This window comes from Sceloporus occidentalis, unplaced genomic scaffold (genome assembly GCF_023333645.1).
Source record: "Sceloporus occidentalis isolate IW3139 unplaced genomic scaffold, rSceOcc1.0.p SCAF_8, whole genome shotgun sequence".
NCBI lineage: Eukaryota > Metazoa > Chordata > Lepidosauria > Squamata > Phrynosomatidae > Sceloporus > Sceloporus occidentalis.
In genome coordinates, this window is record NW_028316988.1 from 25609476 (window position 1) to 25627214 (window position 17739).

At 46.5% G+C, this 17739-nt stretch overlaps 2 protein-coding genes across 3 annotated transcripts; both read left to right on the top strand.

Moving 5' to 3' along the window:
• The first annotated feature begins 525 nt into the window (after positions 1–525).
• Positions 526–9423, top strand: FZR1 (fizzy and cell division cycle 20 related 1). Its single transcript, XM_089535584.1, has 14 exons — positions 526–613; positions 2083–2261; positions 3053–3178; positions 4202–4265; positions 4419–4546; positions 5174–5256; positions 5437–5620; positions 5776–5841; positions 6326–6428; positions 7134–7318; positions 7561–7794; positions 8261–8365; positions 8656–8748; positions 9366–9423. Exons 2-14 carry the CDS (start codon positions 2193–2195, stop codon positions 9405–9407), a joined length of 1482 nt encoding a protein of 493 aa, XP_089391710.1. The 5' UTR covers positions 526–613; positions 2083–2192; the 3' UTR covers positions 9408–9423.
• Positions 9424–9508: 85 nt separating this feature from the next.
• Positions 9509–17312, top strand: TEKTIP1 (tektin bundle interacting protein 1). Of its 2 annotated transcripts, XM_089535634.1 has the most exons (5): positions 9509–13789; positions 13876–14006; positions 14409–14638; positions 15878–16003; positions 16683–17312. In XM_089535634.1, the coding sequence occupies exons 2-5, from the start codon at positions 13909–13911 to the stop codon at positions 16826–16828; spliced, it is 600 nt and encodes a 199-aa protein (XP_089391760.1). In that variant the 5' UTR covers positions 9509–13789; positions 13876–13908; the 3' UTR covers positions 16829–17312. The 2 variants fall into 2 exon arrangements, with proteins under 2 accessions (XP_089391760.1, XP_089391759.1); XM_089535633.1 differs by having other exon boundaries at positions 9509–14006.
• Positions 17313–17739: the final 427 nt, after the last annotated feature.

The following is a 17739-nucleotide window of genomic DNA, read 5'->3' on the forward strand; positions in this document are numbered from 1 at the left end:
AGGCACACAAGAACAACAGCAACATATATATATATATATATATATATATATGATTTTATTGTAGCACTTATTATTGCCATCCCTTTACAAGTAGAAGAACCACACAAGAATTCCTTCCCTTCAGGCTTACAATTTAATTAAGACAGGGACACAATAGGAAAAAAAGATATTTTATTCGTTTATTTATCATTTCACTGTGTTTTTTAGGGCTATTTGGCCCGCACTGGAACACAATAGGGAAAAAATGATATTTTATTATTTATTTAGTGATTTAGTGATTTATTTATTAATTTCACTGTGTTTTGTCAGGTTTGTTTATTTGGCCCACACTGCCACACAGGCTTCGCCAGGTTCGACTAGGCCGCGTTGCTAGGGGCAACGGCCACGCTCCCCCTCCTCGCCCCCGCCCCCCCCCTCCGTGTTTTGTTGTATTGATTCGAACGGGGCGAATCAGAGAGCGAGGGCGGCCCCTCTCCCGTGATGCCCCGCGCGCGCAGGGGGCGCTGCGGCTGAGGGAGTGGGCGGGGCGACGGGGCGGGAGTGGGCGTGGCCTGGCGGAGGAGGCTGGCAGAAGGAGAAGACGGCCGCCGCCATCTTGGATGGCTCCAGACAGGTGAGAATGGAGGAGGCGCCTTCTTACCTTCCTTGCTCTTTTCCTTTTGGGTTTTCCCCCCTCATTTTGACTCAGGCGAAGGGCTTCTTGGGAAAAAGGGGTGGAGAAAACCCCTCTTTCCTTTTTTCCCTCTGACCAGGGGAGGACAAGGTGTTGTTGTTGCAGGGGATGATGGGAGCTGTCATTGGGATGCTAATAGGAATAGAAGAGGATGATGGGATACCCAGTTGGGAGGCCCTTCCTCCTCTCCAAAGGATTCTTCTCTCCCTCTCCTTAGTCTCTAAGGCTTAGAGGATCTGCCTTGGCTCAAGGGGAGAATGTATTGCAGGGGATGATGGGACCTGTTATTAGGATGCTTATGGGACTGGAAGAGGATGATGGGATATCCAGTTGGGAGGCCCTTCCTCCTCTCCAAGGGACTCCTTTCTCCCTCTTAAAGGATCTGATTTGATGCAAAGGGGGAATGTAGGCCTCTATTGTAGGGGATGATGGGACCTGTCATTAGGGTGCTCATGGGAATACAAGAGGATGATGGGATATCCAGTTGGGAGGCCTTTCCTCCTCTCCAAGGGACTCCTTTCTCCCTCTTAAAGGATCTGATTTGGTGCAAAGGGGGAATGTAGGCCTCTATTGTAGGGGATGATGGGACCTGTCATCAGGGTGCTCATGGGAATACAAGAGGATGATGGGATAACCAGTTAAGAGACCATCCCCTTCCCCAAGAGACTCTTCTCTCCCTCTTCTTAAAGAATCCCATTTGAAAAATGTAGGCCTTTATTGTAGGGGATGATGGGACCTGTTATGAATAGAAGAGGGTGATGGGATGCCCAGTTGGGAGGCCTTTCCTCCTCTCCAAGGGATTCTCCTCTCCCTCTTCTTAAAGAATCTGATTTGGTGCAAGGGGAGAATGAAGGCTTTTATTGTAGGGGATGATGGGAGCTGTCATTGGGGTGCTGATAGGAATAAAAGGGGATGATGGGATGCCCAGTTGGGAGGCCTTCCCCAAGATATTCTTCTCTCCCTCGCTTAAAGGATCTGCTTTGGTGTCAGGGGAGGGTGGACGAAGGTCAGTTGTAAGGGATGATGGGATTTGTCATTGGGGTGGTCATAGGAATAAAAGAAGGTGATGGGATACCCAGTTGAGTTGAGACCTTCTCCTCTCCCAAAGGGATTCTTCTGCCTTCTTAGAGGATCCGTTTTGGTACAATGAAGGAGTAGGGGGGGTTATTATAGAGGATGATGGGAGACACTCTCCTCTGTCTCTCCCTCCTCTCAGATCGGCTTTATTGTAAGGGAGAGGTGCTTTATTACAGGGGATGATGGGACCTGCAGTCGGGATGCTTAGAGTGTTTTTCACCTGTTTCCACCTGGTTCCTTCTGGTTGAGGGTCAAAGGGAGATAGAGGCCACGCAGCTGAAGTCTTTCCTAGGCAGATGCTCAGTTCTTCATTTTGTCTTCTTTCCTAGTAGAAAGCCGACCGTATCCTGGTCTCTATGAACCAAAGAAAGGTTGTGAGGCTGTTGTGAAGTTGTGAGACGCCTTGGCTCTTCCCTCTGCCCCTCTCCCCGACCCTCCAGCCATGGATCAAGACTACGAAAGGCGCCTTCTCCGCCAGATCAACATCCAGAATGAAAACATGATGCCTTCCGTACGTTACCCTTTTTCTTTGTCGCTGTGACCTCCTTGAAATCTTACGACGCTCTCTTTATCTGTTTTTAAAATGGAACCTCACATGGAAAGAAGGGACAAGAGGGCAGGCTTGGGGCTTGCATGTCTTTGTATACAGTCGTCTCTCCACATTTGTGGCTTTGACTTTTGCACATTAGATTACCTGATCAATATGCTGGAATCTCTTAAATCCTCTGCTGGAAATTGACCATAGAGTTGTGCTGGAGGACCTAGAAGTTCCTAGAGAAAACACTTCTCTAGGCATTTGCAGCCATTTGCGCATGATTCTGTGATCAACCTCTGGCAGATGCTGACCACAGAGTTGCTTTGGAGGACCTGGAAATTCCTAGAGAGGTAAAAAGGATAGTGTTTTTTAACTTGCAGTTTTTCCACATTCACGGGGGTCCCTCACTGCTAACCCCAGTGAATGTGGGGGGACCACTGTAATCGTTTTATGGATGGCTAGAAGGAATGGACAGCCTTCTAGTCCCCTGTTCAAAAAAAAGGAGGAATAATAGAACAGATGGGATATAAATTATTATTATTATTATTATTATTATTATTATTATTGGGTCCCTTTTTGGGGAGAAAGGCAGCGTAGAATAAATAAACCAATAAATAAAATTAAAGCAGCCTGAGCTGAAAAAGAGAGAGAGAGATAAACACAAGCGATACCTCAGTGGATGTAGAAATAATGACGTTTGACACCGCTTTAACTGCCATGGCTCCATCTTACAGAATCTTCCATCTCTTCCCTGTTCCTAACTCCAGGTTGCGGACATGAGGAGGACTCTGACGCCTTCGAATTCCCCCGTTTCCTCCCCCAGTAAACACGGCGACAGGTTCATTCCCTCCCGAGCTGGGGCAAATTGGAGCATCAGCTTCCACCGAATAAATGTGAGCATTGCTTTGGGGGCCTTTGTTTCGTGGGAAGGGATGACTGGAGAGTCCGGCTTGCACATATAATCCAAATATCCCGCTGCGTGCTGCTTTCTCATTCCCATTTGGTGCTTCCTGGCAGTGAGAATGGCTTGTGCTAATAAGCCAGAGTCAGAAGCCAGCAAGCCAGGGATCCTTACTCAGTCCAGAAGTAACGCTAAACAAACAATGGCTGGAAGGATCCTGGTTTGCTTAACCGTTGCCTGGCAGTGCCTTCAGGCTTGAGGGAAAGTGCCAATAAAACTTTAGGGCAGTGTTTCCCAAACATTGGTTCTCCAGGTTTGGGACTTTAAAACTCCCAGAAACCAGTTGGACCAGTGATTAGGAATACTGGGAGCTGAAGTCCAAAACATCTGGAGGACCAAAATTTGAGAAACTGGGAAAACTGGAGAAATAGTTCCCAGCTTTTGATATTTGGACTTCAGCTTCCACAATCTCTGACCATTAGCCAGGTTGGCTGGGGCTTCCGGGAGCTGAAGTCCAAAATATCTGGAGGACTAGATATTGCAAACCATTGGCTTATAGTCCAGAGCTTGGAGGACTACACTACCTGATTTTCAGCTCCACCAGAAGCTTGTAGTATATTATTACAAGCACTATTGTGGGTGACCAGTTGTGAGATCATGTTCCTTCCAGTCATCTTTGGGGCTGCTTGAAATGCTGTTTGTGGGTGGGGAGCTCCACAGAACAGCATCTTAAAGCATTTTAGTGTCAAGTATGTTGAAAAATGGAGGTTATTTGAATGGGGAAGATAGCTTCCTTTGTAGAGAGGAGGATGTTTGCTAAGGCAAGCTCTTTTATGGTTGGAGACTTGACAATAAGTACCTACTGTAGAAAGTGGCCCAGAATGTTTTTATACTGGGTGGCAAAGGTAGAGAGATTCCCTTCAGCTGGTGAACTGAAGGCAGAGAAGGTGCTCAGAAGAATAACAGATGGGAATCTGAAAACCATGGCTTGCTAACCCTTTTATCTGCCCTCCAGGAAAACGAAAAGTCTCCGAGTCAAAACAGAAAAGCAAAAGATGCCACCTCTGACAATGGCAAAGGTAGCCATGAATGCCTTTCTCTTGTTTGCCTGCATGTATTATGTGTCCTAAGGGTAAATGTTGTTGAGTTGCGCCAGAGCCTCGGATGCATGCGTGAGATTTAATTGTAGCCTTTTAAATATTATTGTTAACAACACACACATGTCAATGCAGATGGCCTTGCATATTCAGCCTTGCTGAAGAATGAACTTCTGGGAGCCGGTATAGAGAAAGTACAAGACCCCCAGACAGAAGACAGGCGGCTGCAACCCTCCACGCCTGAGAAGAAAAGCCTCTTTACGGTAGTATTTAATTTTGAGACTAATTTCCTTTCTGTACAACTATATCCCAGATGTACAGGAAACAAAATAAGAATTGAAGATGACACAACTCAAATATTTATTGTGCTGGGTCAAAGGCCTTTGTGTAGAAAATAACATCTTTAGGCAGTAAATTTACCACCTGCTGAATGCTTTTCTGTCTCCCTTGTCTCCAACTTGAAAGAAGAAGACAATCTTCCCCACTCACTTTAGTTGTATCTGCACTGCAGAATTAATGCAGTTTCACACCGCTTTAACTGCCATGGCTCAATGCTGTGGATTTTTGAGATTTGTTGTTTTGTGAGATATTTAACCTTCTTTGTCAAAGAGCTCTGATGCCGCAGTGACAAATCCCAGCATTCCATAGAATGGAACAATGGCAGTTAAAGCGGTGTGAAACTACATTAATTCTGCAGTGTGGCAGCAGCCCTAGTCTCATGATAAAGGGAGAAGCAGATTGTTCAAAGTGTTCCACCATGAGGGCCTTGTTGGAAGGTGCCACGAATTTTACCCCTGGCCTGGTGCAGGAAGAGTAGGAGGTTTAATCCATGATTTCTGAACTGTTGCTGACTTTGGGAACCCTTTCTTTCCCCCTTGTTGTCTGTTCAGTATTCCCTCACCACAAAGCGCTCCAGCCCAGATGACGGAAACGAAGTCTCTCCGTATTCTCTCTCCCCCGTCAGCAACAAAAGGTGAGCTATTTTCCGGTGGTTGGGGTGAGAGAAGATGGTTAATATGGGATTCAAGGAACTATTTTCACACCCCAAATTTAGGAACTAGGAGGCTATTTCTAATAAAGAACAGCTTCTTTCTCTCTCTGCAGCTCAGTCTCCTTTTCCCCCCTCTCTCCTCCCCACATCCTCTTCCAACAGCCAGAAATTGCTACGATCTCCTCGAAAACCAACAAGAAAGATTTCCAAGATTCCCTTTAAAGTCCTGGACGCTCCAGAACTCCAGGACGACTTCTACTTAAACCTGGTGGACTGGTCGTCTCTCAACGTTCTCAGTGTCGGTCTTGGGACCTGCGTCTACCTCTGGAGTGCCTGCACTAGCCAGGTAAAGCTGGGGGACTGCAGTGGGAAGAAGAGTTTTGGGTTTTGGAGTATTTCAGAATGTCACTTAAGGGAGACTCAACCTGTACTATTGTAAACTTGCCTTTGCTGATTCCAATTCCTTTGATCTCTCTTTTTAAAACATTTTGTTCTCTCAAGGTGACCCGGCTGTGTGATCTCTCAGTGGAAGGTGATTCGGTCACTTCTGTGGGATGGTCAGAGCGGGTGAGCATACTGCTCTTTTGAGGAGCAAAGCCAGAAAACTCAGGGTAAAGTCATCAGTAGCCAAATCTGCTATTTTTATAACACAAGAGAGCCAGGGGCCCAGGGCTGTCCTAGCAGAGCAAAGATGCAAAAAGATGGGTGCCATCGAACAAAGTTTTGCGTCCTTCACTTGACAAGGACCAGACCAGCAATTCCACTGGGTGACTTTAGCCAAGTCACACTCTCTCAGTCTCAGAGGAAGGCAACAGCAAACCCCCTCTGGAGTAATCTTGCCAACAAAATCCTTTGATAAGTTTGCCTTAGGGGTGCCAAAGATCAGGAACAATTTGAAAGCACACAAGAACAACAGGTTCGCTGAGAGTGAAAAAAGAAACATTTAATTCAGTGTTGATCCAGAGTTGAAACAGACCCCAAAGGGAAAGCTTCTTTCTGGGTTCTGCAGCTCTCACTCCCTTTTTGATTTGTGAACTCTGCTTTGCTACAGGGCAACTTGGTGGCAGTCGGGACCCACAAAGGTTTCGTACAGATATGGGATGCAGCAGCAGGAAAGAAGTTGTCTATGCTGGAAGGACACACAGCCCGAGTGGGTAAGGAAAATGGTGGCAGGTGAACCAAGGGTTATTCACCATGAGACACTTCTATATGAGAGAAGATGCTGAAGCTTAAACCATAGTTCGGGAGCCTTGACCCCCACCCTAGACGTTTTAGCCTAAAACTCTTAGCAACAGCACCTATTAGTAATCTGGTGGGTGGCAAAGGTTCGTGTAAACTGTAACTATGAACAAATGTGGATCTGAATACTTCTTGAGTCACCTTTCCCCATTAATGCAAATTTTTCTCCCACACAGTCATGAGAGTATTTGTACTAAATGTGCAGGGGCTTAATGGTCAGTGTCTGTGCCATCCAGTCACATCATCTTTTAAACCACTGCCCACATCTGGTTCTCCCCAAACCCAGTAATACCCTCAAAAACCTCTGTTTTCCTCTCCAGTCTCTCTCAAAATGGAGACAGGAAGTGGGCTTGGTGGGTTTGTGTGTGGAGAGGGAGGCTGCTGCTTGTAATGAAGGGGCCTGAAGAAAATTGGCCTCTTTAACCACTAGTCTATCTTAGTGTGCAAGACAGGACCAGGTAGATGGACAAACAAAATAGCCTTTCTATCAGTGCAGCATGGGGCTACAGTCACATACAACAGGGATATTTCTACACACGCACACACACACCCCATGCTGCAGGTTGGCATCATGTGCCTGTCTTTCCTTTTTGCATCCTTCCTTGCTCCCAATTTCTCAGGTGCCTTGGCATGGAATGCGGACCAACTATCCTCCGGCAGTCGGGACCGGATGATCCTGCAGCGAGACATCCGAACCCCTCCCTTGCAGTCGGAGCGGCGCCTCCAGGGTCACCGCCAGGAGGTCTGCGGTCTGAAGTGGTCCACGGATCACCAGCTCCTGGCATCTGGCGGGAACGACAACAAGGTAGAGTGGCCAATGTAGGTACTGGGAGATTCTTAGTCCAGAACATAAAATTTAAATTCCATTAGCGACACAAAAAGATATTCACTTTGAAATCCAGTTTGTCTCCATCCAGTGCAGCCTAGAATTGTAATGGTTTTGTTTTGTTTTGGTTTAGTTGCCATATCACAGAAAGATCTTCCCATGAGTCCACTGCTCCAGAAAGTTGGCACTTTTAATATGTTCCTTGCCTCTCTTTACCCCAGCTTCTCGTCTGGAACCATTCCAGCCTTAGCCCTGTCCAGCAGTACACAGAGCACCTTGCAGCTGTCAAAGCCATTGCCTGGTCCCCCCACCAGCATGGGCTGCTGGCTTCCGGGGGTGGGACGGCAGACCGATGCATCCGTTTCTGGAACACACTCACTGGGCAGCCCCTGCAGTGCATCGACACTGGGTCACAAGTGTGTAACCTGGCATGGTCGAAGCACGCCAACGAACTGGTAAGGACTTCTGGATGGGGGTGTGTGGGCGAGGGAGGTAGCAAATGAGGCTCCCCTTCAAGATAATAGGGCAGAGGATGCTGGAATGGCTTCTACTTGTCCCCACCACCATTGCCGAGCAGGAAGACCTCCTGTTCCTTCACCATCAAATCTGGAGGCCTTCTATATACCTTCTTTGTGTGAACCCACCACTGGACACCACCCACCCTTAAACAATCATTGCCACCACAGACAACTTGTATCTGAACTAGAGCATTGCAATAATCCCTAGGTGGCATTCTCAGAGGCACAAGTGCATATAGGGTGAGTCTCCCAAAATCCAAAATATTCCACACTTTGCCCACCCGTAGGTTAGGTCTTGCATTTCGTCCACCAATTGCCAACCCCAACCTCACCCTCTCTGCCAAGCCTGTTTCCCTCCCTGCTTCTTTTCTTAGCAATGACCTAAAGGGCCTTCTCTCAACAGGTGAGCACTCACGGATACTCACAGAACCAGATCCTCGTCTGGAAGTACCCGTCCTTGACTCAGGTGGCAAAGCTGACTGGACATTCCTACAGAGTCCTATACCTGGTGAGCACGGGCAGTGCAGTCCTTTCTGTCCTCTGCCTTTCCCCCATCTTGTACACTGTGTGGGTCAGGGAGAAAGAATGAGAAAAAAAAGAAGCATATACAGGTGGCCCACAGCTTTTGCAGGAGTTGGGGTACAGGGTCCCTGCGAAAATGGGAAAAAATGGGAATATAGGCTCCACCATCCTGCGATGCAGTCAGTATTCCATTGTCAAACAGCTCTTACCATCAGGAAGTTCTTCCTAATATTTAGGTGGAATCTCTTTTCCTGTTCACATCTTCCCTTTCTCCAGGCAATGTCACCTGACGGAGAGGCCATCGTTACAGGAGCAGGGGATGAGACACTGAGGTTTTGGAATGTCTTCAGCAAAACTCGCTCCACCAAGGTAATGCAAAGGGATACTCAGGCACCTTTGAGACCAACTGAATGGTGGAAGGAGTTTTTGGAATGTAGTAGAAGTTGAGTCTCCCTTATCCGAAACACTCCAGAATCCAAAATTGTCCACATGGGTGGCTGAAACAGTGACATCTCTGCTTTCTGATGGTTCCCAGTGTGCATAAACTTGATTTCGTGGACTAAATGATTAAAAACACTGTGTATAAAATTACCTTTAGGCTATATGTATACGGTGGTATGGAACATTAATGAATATCATATTTAGATTTGGGCCACCAAGATATCTCATTACGTATATGCAAATATTCCACAATCCGAAACTCTTCTGGTCTGAGGCATTTTGGATAAGAGAGATGCACACTATAGTTGGAATCCAGAGGGAGAGCTTATCTCCAGCTGCTGGGCCAGGTCAATAAATAAACAAAGAAATACAAACAAGATAGGTGAAATTGGTCAAAACCATTGAAAACCATTATGGAGATGCAGATTTGAATGATAACCATTACTCTCAAAACTGGAGGCATGCTCCATTGTACAGTCAAATCATTAGCAAGGTGGGAAAGGTATAAGAGTAACTGATTCTTTTCTCTTTCTCTTCAATCCTAGGAGTCTGTTTCAGTCCTCAATCTCTTCACTAGGATACGGTAAAAAAACAACAACAACACATACACGGAACAAACTGTGTTTTGGGGTCAAGAACCACTATCCGGCGTGCATGGAAACTGAGGCCGAGATTCGGGGAACAAGGGGTGGGCGGGGGGGACATTGTGTCCGTCACAGGACCTCCAGAGGATGCATATTAAATATCAGAGAGTGAATACTATTGGACTTTATTTGGGGGGGTGGGGGAACTGCCAAACTATTTTCAGGACAAGGGGATTCAAGAGAGCAGGGTGTCTCGTATTACGAATGAATGTATGTGTGTGTGAGAGCGAATGTGATGTATGCAGGCATCGATGTTGGACTGTTAAAAAAGAAAAAACACCTGAAACGGGGTTTGCGATCAGAAGAATTGTATTTATTGTGGGACGCTTGCCTGTACTTTGTAGGTTGAAGGAATGGGTTCAAACATTATAATTCCACTAAGGGATGAGGAAATGAAGATACACTCTGGGGAAGGATGGTCCACATATATGTGAATATGATGGAAAGAGTTAATTTCTCCTTGGCACCAAGACAGATCTCCAACCAGCCATGCTTGCAAAGGGGGAAGGAGTCAATTCTTATTTAAACTAGCCTGCTCCAACCTAGCACCCTCTGGATGGGCTGTACTACACCTCCCATCTCCATGCTGGCTGAGGATGATGGGGGTTGTGGCTATAGCAGATCTAAAGCGCCAGATTGGGACAGGTGGAAGCCTTATGGGAAAGCAAGAGAGAAAAGAGGGAAATTGTTTGGATCAAAAGGACAAGGCACTCAGCGTGGTTTTTTTAAAAAACAAAATCATAATCCTGTGCTTGCTTTTGGTGGAAGGACGAAATCCTTTCCCCAAAAAGGAGAATGAATTTTGGTGGAAATTTCATATCAGAAGGCTCACGGCTGTAGTTTGGAAAAACAGGATTAGAAGGAATAAAAAATGGGAGGGGATGTTATAAGGTTTATAATGTTTATAGCTGTCTTCAAATCATGGCTGTAAATTCGGGGTTGGGAACTTGGAAGCAAAGGTTGATGGATTTTGTGGTGGGGGAGATAGGTTTTAAGAATCTGGACGGGGGGGAAGAGTAGGTTTGGCCGTTGGCCTTGTGGGTGAATGGGTGGGCTCCTGTGCAGCATTGAGCCATTTAAAATTGCAGCCTGAATGTGCAAATCAGGTGCATTACTTTGGTTGCCTCTGTATCTGATCTTGCAGGTTTTCTTCCTGTTGCTGAAGAGCTTCAGTTCAATCCAATATGTATTTTTAAAAAGTGTTTTAATCTGTGGAAATGGAGGTGCCCAGTGGAGAATATTACATGGGTGTGTATGTTGTGTGTGTGTGTGAGAGAGAGAACCAAGCACTTTTATTTTGTGTTGTTTTTTAAAAGCTCAGTTCTTTGTCTTTCAGCAGCCTTTGGTGCCACCTGTTTTGGACACATGCAGACCTGGTACATTCCCTTTTTGCTTGCAGCTTCTTTGTTCTTGGTACCATGTTCAGAGGCTTTGAGCAGGGGCAGACTGTGCGCCAGCATACGTTTGGATCAGCGCTAACCTCTTCCATGCTGGTACCTTCTGGGACACCTTGATTTGTAACTCCCAGACTCTGGGAGGACACCCGCTTTGGTTAGGCTAGTGTAGAGCCACAAACTCCTGGCACTATAGATTGTGTACAATGAGTGGGCAAAGTATGGCCCATGGGAGCAATTGACCCTTGGGTCTGTTGTTGTGTCCCCAAGGGTTAACTTTTTGACCCCAAAATGCCTTCTTGAAGGTATTTAGCCATGTTCTGACTCCCTGAATCATATTACGCCAAGAGGAATCCGCTTCTGGTAATTTCCTCTTACTCCAAAAAGGTCTCCCCTAGAGGTTGGGATCCCAGAAACTACCCCTAGAGTACATTGAGGCCTCACCATCCACACAGCAACGTATATGTATGTGTATATATGTATATTGCAGTGTGGGTATGGTAAAAACGTGCCCCTCTAGGGTTTCCGGGAGTCTAAATCACCCCCCTAGCTTCCCACTGTTGCCCATCCCAGACATAAAAAACCCCACGTAGTTCTGTGGTTGAAGCCTTCCCTTGAATTTTCCGTCTCTGCAGACAAGGGAGTGCATTGTCAGAAGAAGGCCGCTTCCATCACGGAGTGTTCCTGCAAAGGACTTCTTCAGCTCCCACCAATTCCCCATTATATTGTTAAAAGATACCCGCACGATTTAGTCGTATGCCTTTTCTTTTTGGGACACAGTTGGGCATCTCCCTAGGCTGCGAATGTACTGCCAGGGTGTTTTTTCAGCTCTAGGGTCAACCATGTTGCTCAGACCTGTAACAGATGCCCACAGACTGCCTTCTGTACCAGCCTCCCATGGATGCATGTACTCTCTCTTTCTTTTCTCTTGTCTGTTTTTGACAAGGATGTGCCATCGGGAAATCATGTCCTCTGCACAAAAGAATTGATTCCCGCTTCTGCCTTCAGTGGAACAGTTGCTGAGATGGGATGTGTGTGTGTGTGTGATAGAAAGTGATGCGTGGCTGTCTCCAAATAAGTACTCTGTGTGTGTTTGGATGTGTGTGTTTTCGTTTTGGTCCTCTGATGGATGGCAAAGAGGTTGCCATCGTACAGCATGTTGGCCCAGCTTTCTGTAAAATACGTTGCCTTGCGAGTGGGTAATGGTGGTGGGATGGATGTGGGTAAACCTTTGTGGGTTTGTGTTTTCAGTATGTGTTTCTTTCGGGCCAGACGTTCAAAGCAATTCCGAAAATTTGCTTGCGTTGGGGTGGGGAGGGGAGGGAGGATCGCTCTTCTCCGGTGTTTTCTGGACGCAATACGCTTTGCAAGGGGCTGGAAGGAAGGGCGAGATGGCAGAATGATACAGAAACCCTTGTTAACTTGATGTGTAAAGTGAAATGTATCTGGCATTAAAAAGGCCTTGTGAATTTGACATTGACTGGTGAGCGTGTGGTGTGTTCAGCGCACGGATGTAAATGCTTTAACTATTTCCTTCTCATATGTTAGGATTGAATACTGGGGTAAATGGCACAAAGTTCTCACTGCTCCTCCTTATCCACGGATTTTTTTATCCACGGATTCAAGCATCCACGGGTTAAAAATATTCAAAAAATTTATAAATTCCAAATAGCAAACCTTGATTTTCCATTTTATATAAGGGATGCCATTTTGCTGTGCCATTGTATTTAATGGAACTTGAGCACCCACGGATTTTGTTATCCGCAAGGGGTCCTGGAACCAAACCCCAGAGGATAACAAGGACCCACTGTACTTATTTTTTACTAGTAAAACTTACTCATTCTCACAGAAGAATCTGCTCTCCACTTTATCCTACCAACAGCCCTGTGAGGCTGGCAAAGAACGTCTCAGCCCCCATCCAGAGGGTCCTACAGATTTGTAGGACTTTTGACCCAGGAACCTTTGAATGTTGTGCAGTTGGTAGCCAAATCTTTTCAGCTAGTATGAAAATGTGACTTGATTTTATCAGTCTATATTGTTGACTGCCACAACCTGCACATGCCATGTCCCAGTGACCTGATCTCCAGTGCTTTGGAAACACTTCACTAGGGGCATTGCCCATAATAGGGGTTTCATTTCCATAAATGTGGATTCCCTGTAGTTGCAGTATCCTAAGGCTGTCTTAGGATCTTGTAACAGCTGAACATGACGGCAGCCTTGTGTGCCTTCAGGTCATATCATGGGGTTTTCTTGGCAAGATTTGTTCAGCAGGGATTTGCCTTTGCCTTCCTCTAAGGCTAAGAGAGTGGAACTTGCCCAAGGTCACCCAGTGGGTTTTCCTGGCCGTGCAGGGATTCGAACCCTGGTCTCCAGACCTGTAGCCCAACACTGCACCATGCTAGTTCATGATAGACAGACAGATAGAATAGTTTAGAGAGAGAGGAGAGGATGGATGGATGAGACATAAAATAGATTAGAGACAAAACAAATTACTGTAGATAGATTAGGTAGGTAGATAGATGAAAGACAGAATAGATTGACAGATTAGAGAAATGAGAGGGAGGATGGATGGATGAATGGATGGATGGATAAAATAGATTAGATATACAGATTAGATAGATAATAGAACATTGTACCTATCTTCAAGATGGCTTCCAAAATCCCATCAAACTACTTGTTAAGGGTGGCAGGTTTTCACATTATAAATTTTTAAAATGGTTTCTGCAAGCAATGAGCAGCTGGAGTGCACCCCCTTTCCATCCCTCCCTCCCTCCTTCCTTCCTTCTCCACTGTTTGCAGGTTTTTGGAGGGACCCAGGATGAGTGCCTTCTCACTGCCTTCTGCAAAACCCCATCATCCCCAAGCCCTCTGCAGCCTGCCTCCCAGCCCAGCTGGCCTGCCTTGGGTTGCTAGGGGGATGGTTGCCAAGAGGTGTGTATGGCAAACAATGATGCCACAAGCCCATCTCCTCTTACTTACCTGCCAGCAGGAGGGTGAGTCTCTCTTTCTTCCCCAAGCTGGCCTTGGGTGGGAAGAACTACAGCCCCGCGATGGAGTTCCACGGGTTGAACTACCGGGATTTGGTGTTAAATCGGCCGTATGTCCCTCAGAGCACCTTAGAGACTGACTTCCCCACTCCACTTTGCAGGTGAGTTGCTTTCCTTTGTTTTTATCCTGTGGGTTTATTCAAGGAAGAACTAGTTGTTGATCAGATCTAATTTCTGCAGAATTTTTTTTCCAGAGGGTAGTTCCTTTCTCTTCTCCCTATTTTCTCAACTGACCTATTAAACCAAGTTTGAATTTTCTGGAGATCCTATCCCAAATTACTCCAGCTTGTATTCTACTTCAGCTGTCCAATTTGTTGTTTGTTTGTTTATTGGATTTATATCCTGCCTTTCTCCTGAAATGGGATTCAAGGCGGTTAAGTATAAACAGCAGGCCCGTGGTATCTGCTGGGGTTTGGTTGCAGGACTTCGTCAGGTATCGAAGACACTAACCACTACATCATACTGCCTCTTGGGTTGGTAACAGTTGTTTCCTTTTCCTGCAGTGATGAGTACATTTCACTGAGGGGCCCACGAAATGCCCCCATCATAAAGGAGGCCGTTCGCTGGAAATGTACCCCCATGGGGAGGGATGCCATCCCTCAGACTTGGTATACGGGCCTGACCAACAGTCACAACCGCGATGCCTGGTACACTCTCACCAATGACATTGGCCGGGAGACTTACCACCGCTGGCAGAAGTCCCACGCCGAACGGGAGAAGACTCTACCACCTGGTAAGGTTAAATGCACCTTTGTTCAAAGCTCTGGCATTGATAAAGCCCTAGAGGGCTATCACACAACATCGCTTCGATATCTGAACACGGAGGTAACACAATGCCAGAACTATGCAGTCCAGTTGCAGAATACCAATATTGGGTGACACATGTCAACAACTGGATGTGATGTACAATGTGTGATGGGCAACTGCAATGACCAACCAGCTCTGGCAGTAAATAAATATTCCAGGGTTGTAATCTAGTGTAGCAGAAACGTTACAGCACCGCTAAGCAAACGGCACTGCTAAGCAAACACTACACAAGATGTCAATGACTGGGTGATAGCTGGTGCCACTATGCAATGGCGCTGCTACATAGAACAATATTACACAAGACATATCCATGGTTGGGTGATAATGCTATGGTGCCACTACATAGAATAACAGTATACCAGGCATGTACATGGTTAGGTGATAACGCTATGGCGTCATTGCGTAGAACAACATTACACATGGCATGTCCATGGCTGGGTGATAACGCTATGGCACCATTGCGTAGAACAAAATTACACGAGATGTCAATGACTGGGTGCTGGTGCACAATGGACAACTATGATGCACGACTGCATAGCACAATGTGCAACAAGCATGTGTGACTGCAGTATGCCATGTACAGCCGCAATATACGATCTTACTACTTCCGCAACCCCACTTACGTTGCTGTAAGTAGGATTTGCTGTGCTATGGCAAATGATTTGCTTCACATGCATAGTGTGACTTGTGCATGTGTGTGTCTCCAGGAGGTTGTCATCTAAGGATTCCTTGGGATCAGGTCATTGTGATGTTAGAAAATGCTAACCCATTCTTTTGGTGTGTTAAAAAACACACATATAAAATAAAATACAGGAATAGCAAAAAGAAAGGATGGGTGATTTCTGATTTGAAATCAGGAGGTTTTTCGTAGACCCCAAGTGAAACATGAGTCAACTGGGAGATGTGGTGGCCAACAAAGTCAATGCAGATAAAATTAATCAGATACCAAGATGAATAATTCCTCAGGAGCATGGAGAGGTGACATGTTAGCCATGTCTTTAAGCAGAAGTCGAATGGGCATCTTTCAGGCATGCTTTGGCATTAGATGGCCTTTGTGGTCCCTTCCAACTCCTATAAACAAAACTGAGGATGGTATTAGATTTTTTGGCTGCTGCAGAACCAAGTTGGCTCGCAGGCACATCATCCTCTCACCTTTTCCCCACAGCTTATAGGCAGCGTTTACGAGACAGCAGCTGGTATGATCCAATTGTTCCTGCCCAGTACTCGGATCCGACTACACGATGGGGTGCCTTTCTGTGGAAGGACAAGTCAGTCCTTGGGAAAGAATATGGTAAGGAGCAAGGCTGATGGCAGGGGGAAGAGGAAGGAGGAAAGGAGGTGAAATGGGCTTTTGAGGATGGGGGGGTTGAATCAGGGATGCTGTTCCTGCACAGCAGACACTATGCTCTTGTTTTGGCCTTTCCAGTAAACTTCTAGCCCTCATGATTATGAATAAGAGGCCCAATTTAAATAGGAGGATAGGAAGTAAGAGGCCAGTGTGGTGTAGTGGTTTGAATACCTTGGAAGGACTTTGGTTCAAATCCCCTCTCAGCCATGGAAGCCCACCTTGAGCAAGCCCCACTCTCTCAGCCTCAGAGGAAGGCAATGGCAAACCTCCTCTGAACAAATCTGGCCAAGAAAACCCTAGTATAGGGTTGCTTGAAGACACACAACAGCAACAGCAACCTACACTGGTGCCTTCTAGATGCAAGAGAGTTGGGCTGGTGTATGCCTTGAGTATTTGGCTAGGAATCTGGGAGACCAGGATTCGAATCCCCGCTCAACCATGGAATCTGGGTGGTGGTGGGCAAGTCCCACTCTCTCAGCCTCAAAGGAAGGGAGCGGCGAACCACCTCTGAAGGCATCTGGCCAAGAAAACCCTAGGGGAGGGTCACCATAAGTCACTTTTAGACAGAGATACCACGAAGCCCCTTGCGTCTAACGCTTCCTCCCTCTTCTTCCCTTTGCAGTTGTCAACCGCAACCGCTGTGCTGAGGAGTTGCATGGAAAGCCCGGCTACGTCCCTCATTTGTCTCTCCACACCCCTGAGTTCACCCGAAAGGACTATCGCACTTGGAGGATGTTTCGTCACCAACCGTCCACCAACAACCAGTAAAACCTCTTTCCGCTGCTTGGCATATGAGAATCCTCCTTCTCACTGCAAGGCGGGAGGAGTGAGTTTTCTCCAAGACATGGGGTCCATCCCTCTTGCCATACAGGGGCCCACCAAATATTTGGGGGCCCTGCGGCCGTCACATAGCCCTCTTGCCATGAAATGGGAGACAGGGGAAGAGAGAGCCAGCCTTTTTGGCTGCGTGTACGTTGTCAGGTGGGACTCCCTGCCACTGGATGAAACCATGGCATTTGAATGTGGTTTAGTGTGTGTTTGTGTGCTAGAGACCTTCCTGGAGCAGAAGCAAGCCTCCTCTTAAACTTGCATCCTGGAAGGTTTAATAAAGAAAAGGTGCTACCTCCAAGGGAAAATAGCCAAATTTTGATCTGCCCCAAAATCACCTTTATTTATTTATTTGTTTTTAAAACAACACATGGAGAAAGTAAAGAGGGAATCCCCCTCATTTCTCAACACCATTTGCTCCTTTCTTTGATAGATTTTCAGAGTGTTTCAGAACTCAGAAGCTGATCAGTATGTTTGCTCTCCCCAAGATGTACCCTTCCAATTTCTTCTTCTCAGACATCTCACATGAAGTCTGGAGGATCCAGCCCTCCCTGTTTATCCCTGACACCCCGGACTCAGTGGTAAACTACTTGTGAAAAGTGGTGGCTTATGGTGCCCATGTCAGTGGAGCAATGATTCCAATGCCAGATTTTCATCTTGGTTTTAAGGGTGCTCTCCAAGGTGTTGAAATGGGAGAGCTCCATTGAGGATCCCTCTTGGGTTCTTGGAGAGCTCCATTGTGGGTCTTTCCTAGGTCAGTGCCTTGGAGAGCTCCATTGAGGGTCCTTCTTGAGTTCTCATCTTGGAGAGTTCCATTGAAGGTATTGAGCCAGAAACTTGGAGAGCTCCAT

What these genes read in the sequence shown, in the direction of transcription:
- TEKTIP1 (XM_089535633.1), top strand. Translation starts at nt 13,909, where the DNA reads ATGGAGTTCCACGGGTTGAACTACCGGGATTTGGTGTTAAATCGGCCG. An exon ending in TTCCCCACTCCACTTTGCAG is followed by an intron (nt 14,007 to 14,408) that starts GTGAGTTGCTTT and finishes CTTTTCCTGCAG; the next exon opens with TGATGAGTACATTTCACTGA. An exon ending in GGAGAAGACTCTACCACCTG is followed by an intron (nt 14,639 to 15,877) that starts GTAAGGTTAAAT and finishes TTTTCCCCACAG; the next exon opens with CTTATAGGCAGCGTTTACGA.
- FZR1 (XM_089535584.1), top strand. Translation starts at nt 2,193, where the DNA reads ATGGATCAAGACTACGAAAGGCGCCTTCTCCGCCAGATCAACATCCAG. An exon ending in AGAAGAAAAGCCTCTTTACG is followed by an intron (nt 4,547 to 5,173) that starts GTAGTATTTAAT and finishes TTGTCTGTTCAG; the next exon opens with TATTCCCTCACCACAAAGCG. An exon ending in AGGACACACAGCCCGAGTGG is followed by an intron (nt 6,429 to 7,133) that starts GTAAGGAAAATG and finishes CCAATTTCTCAG; the next exon opens with GTGCCTTGGCATGGAATGCG.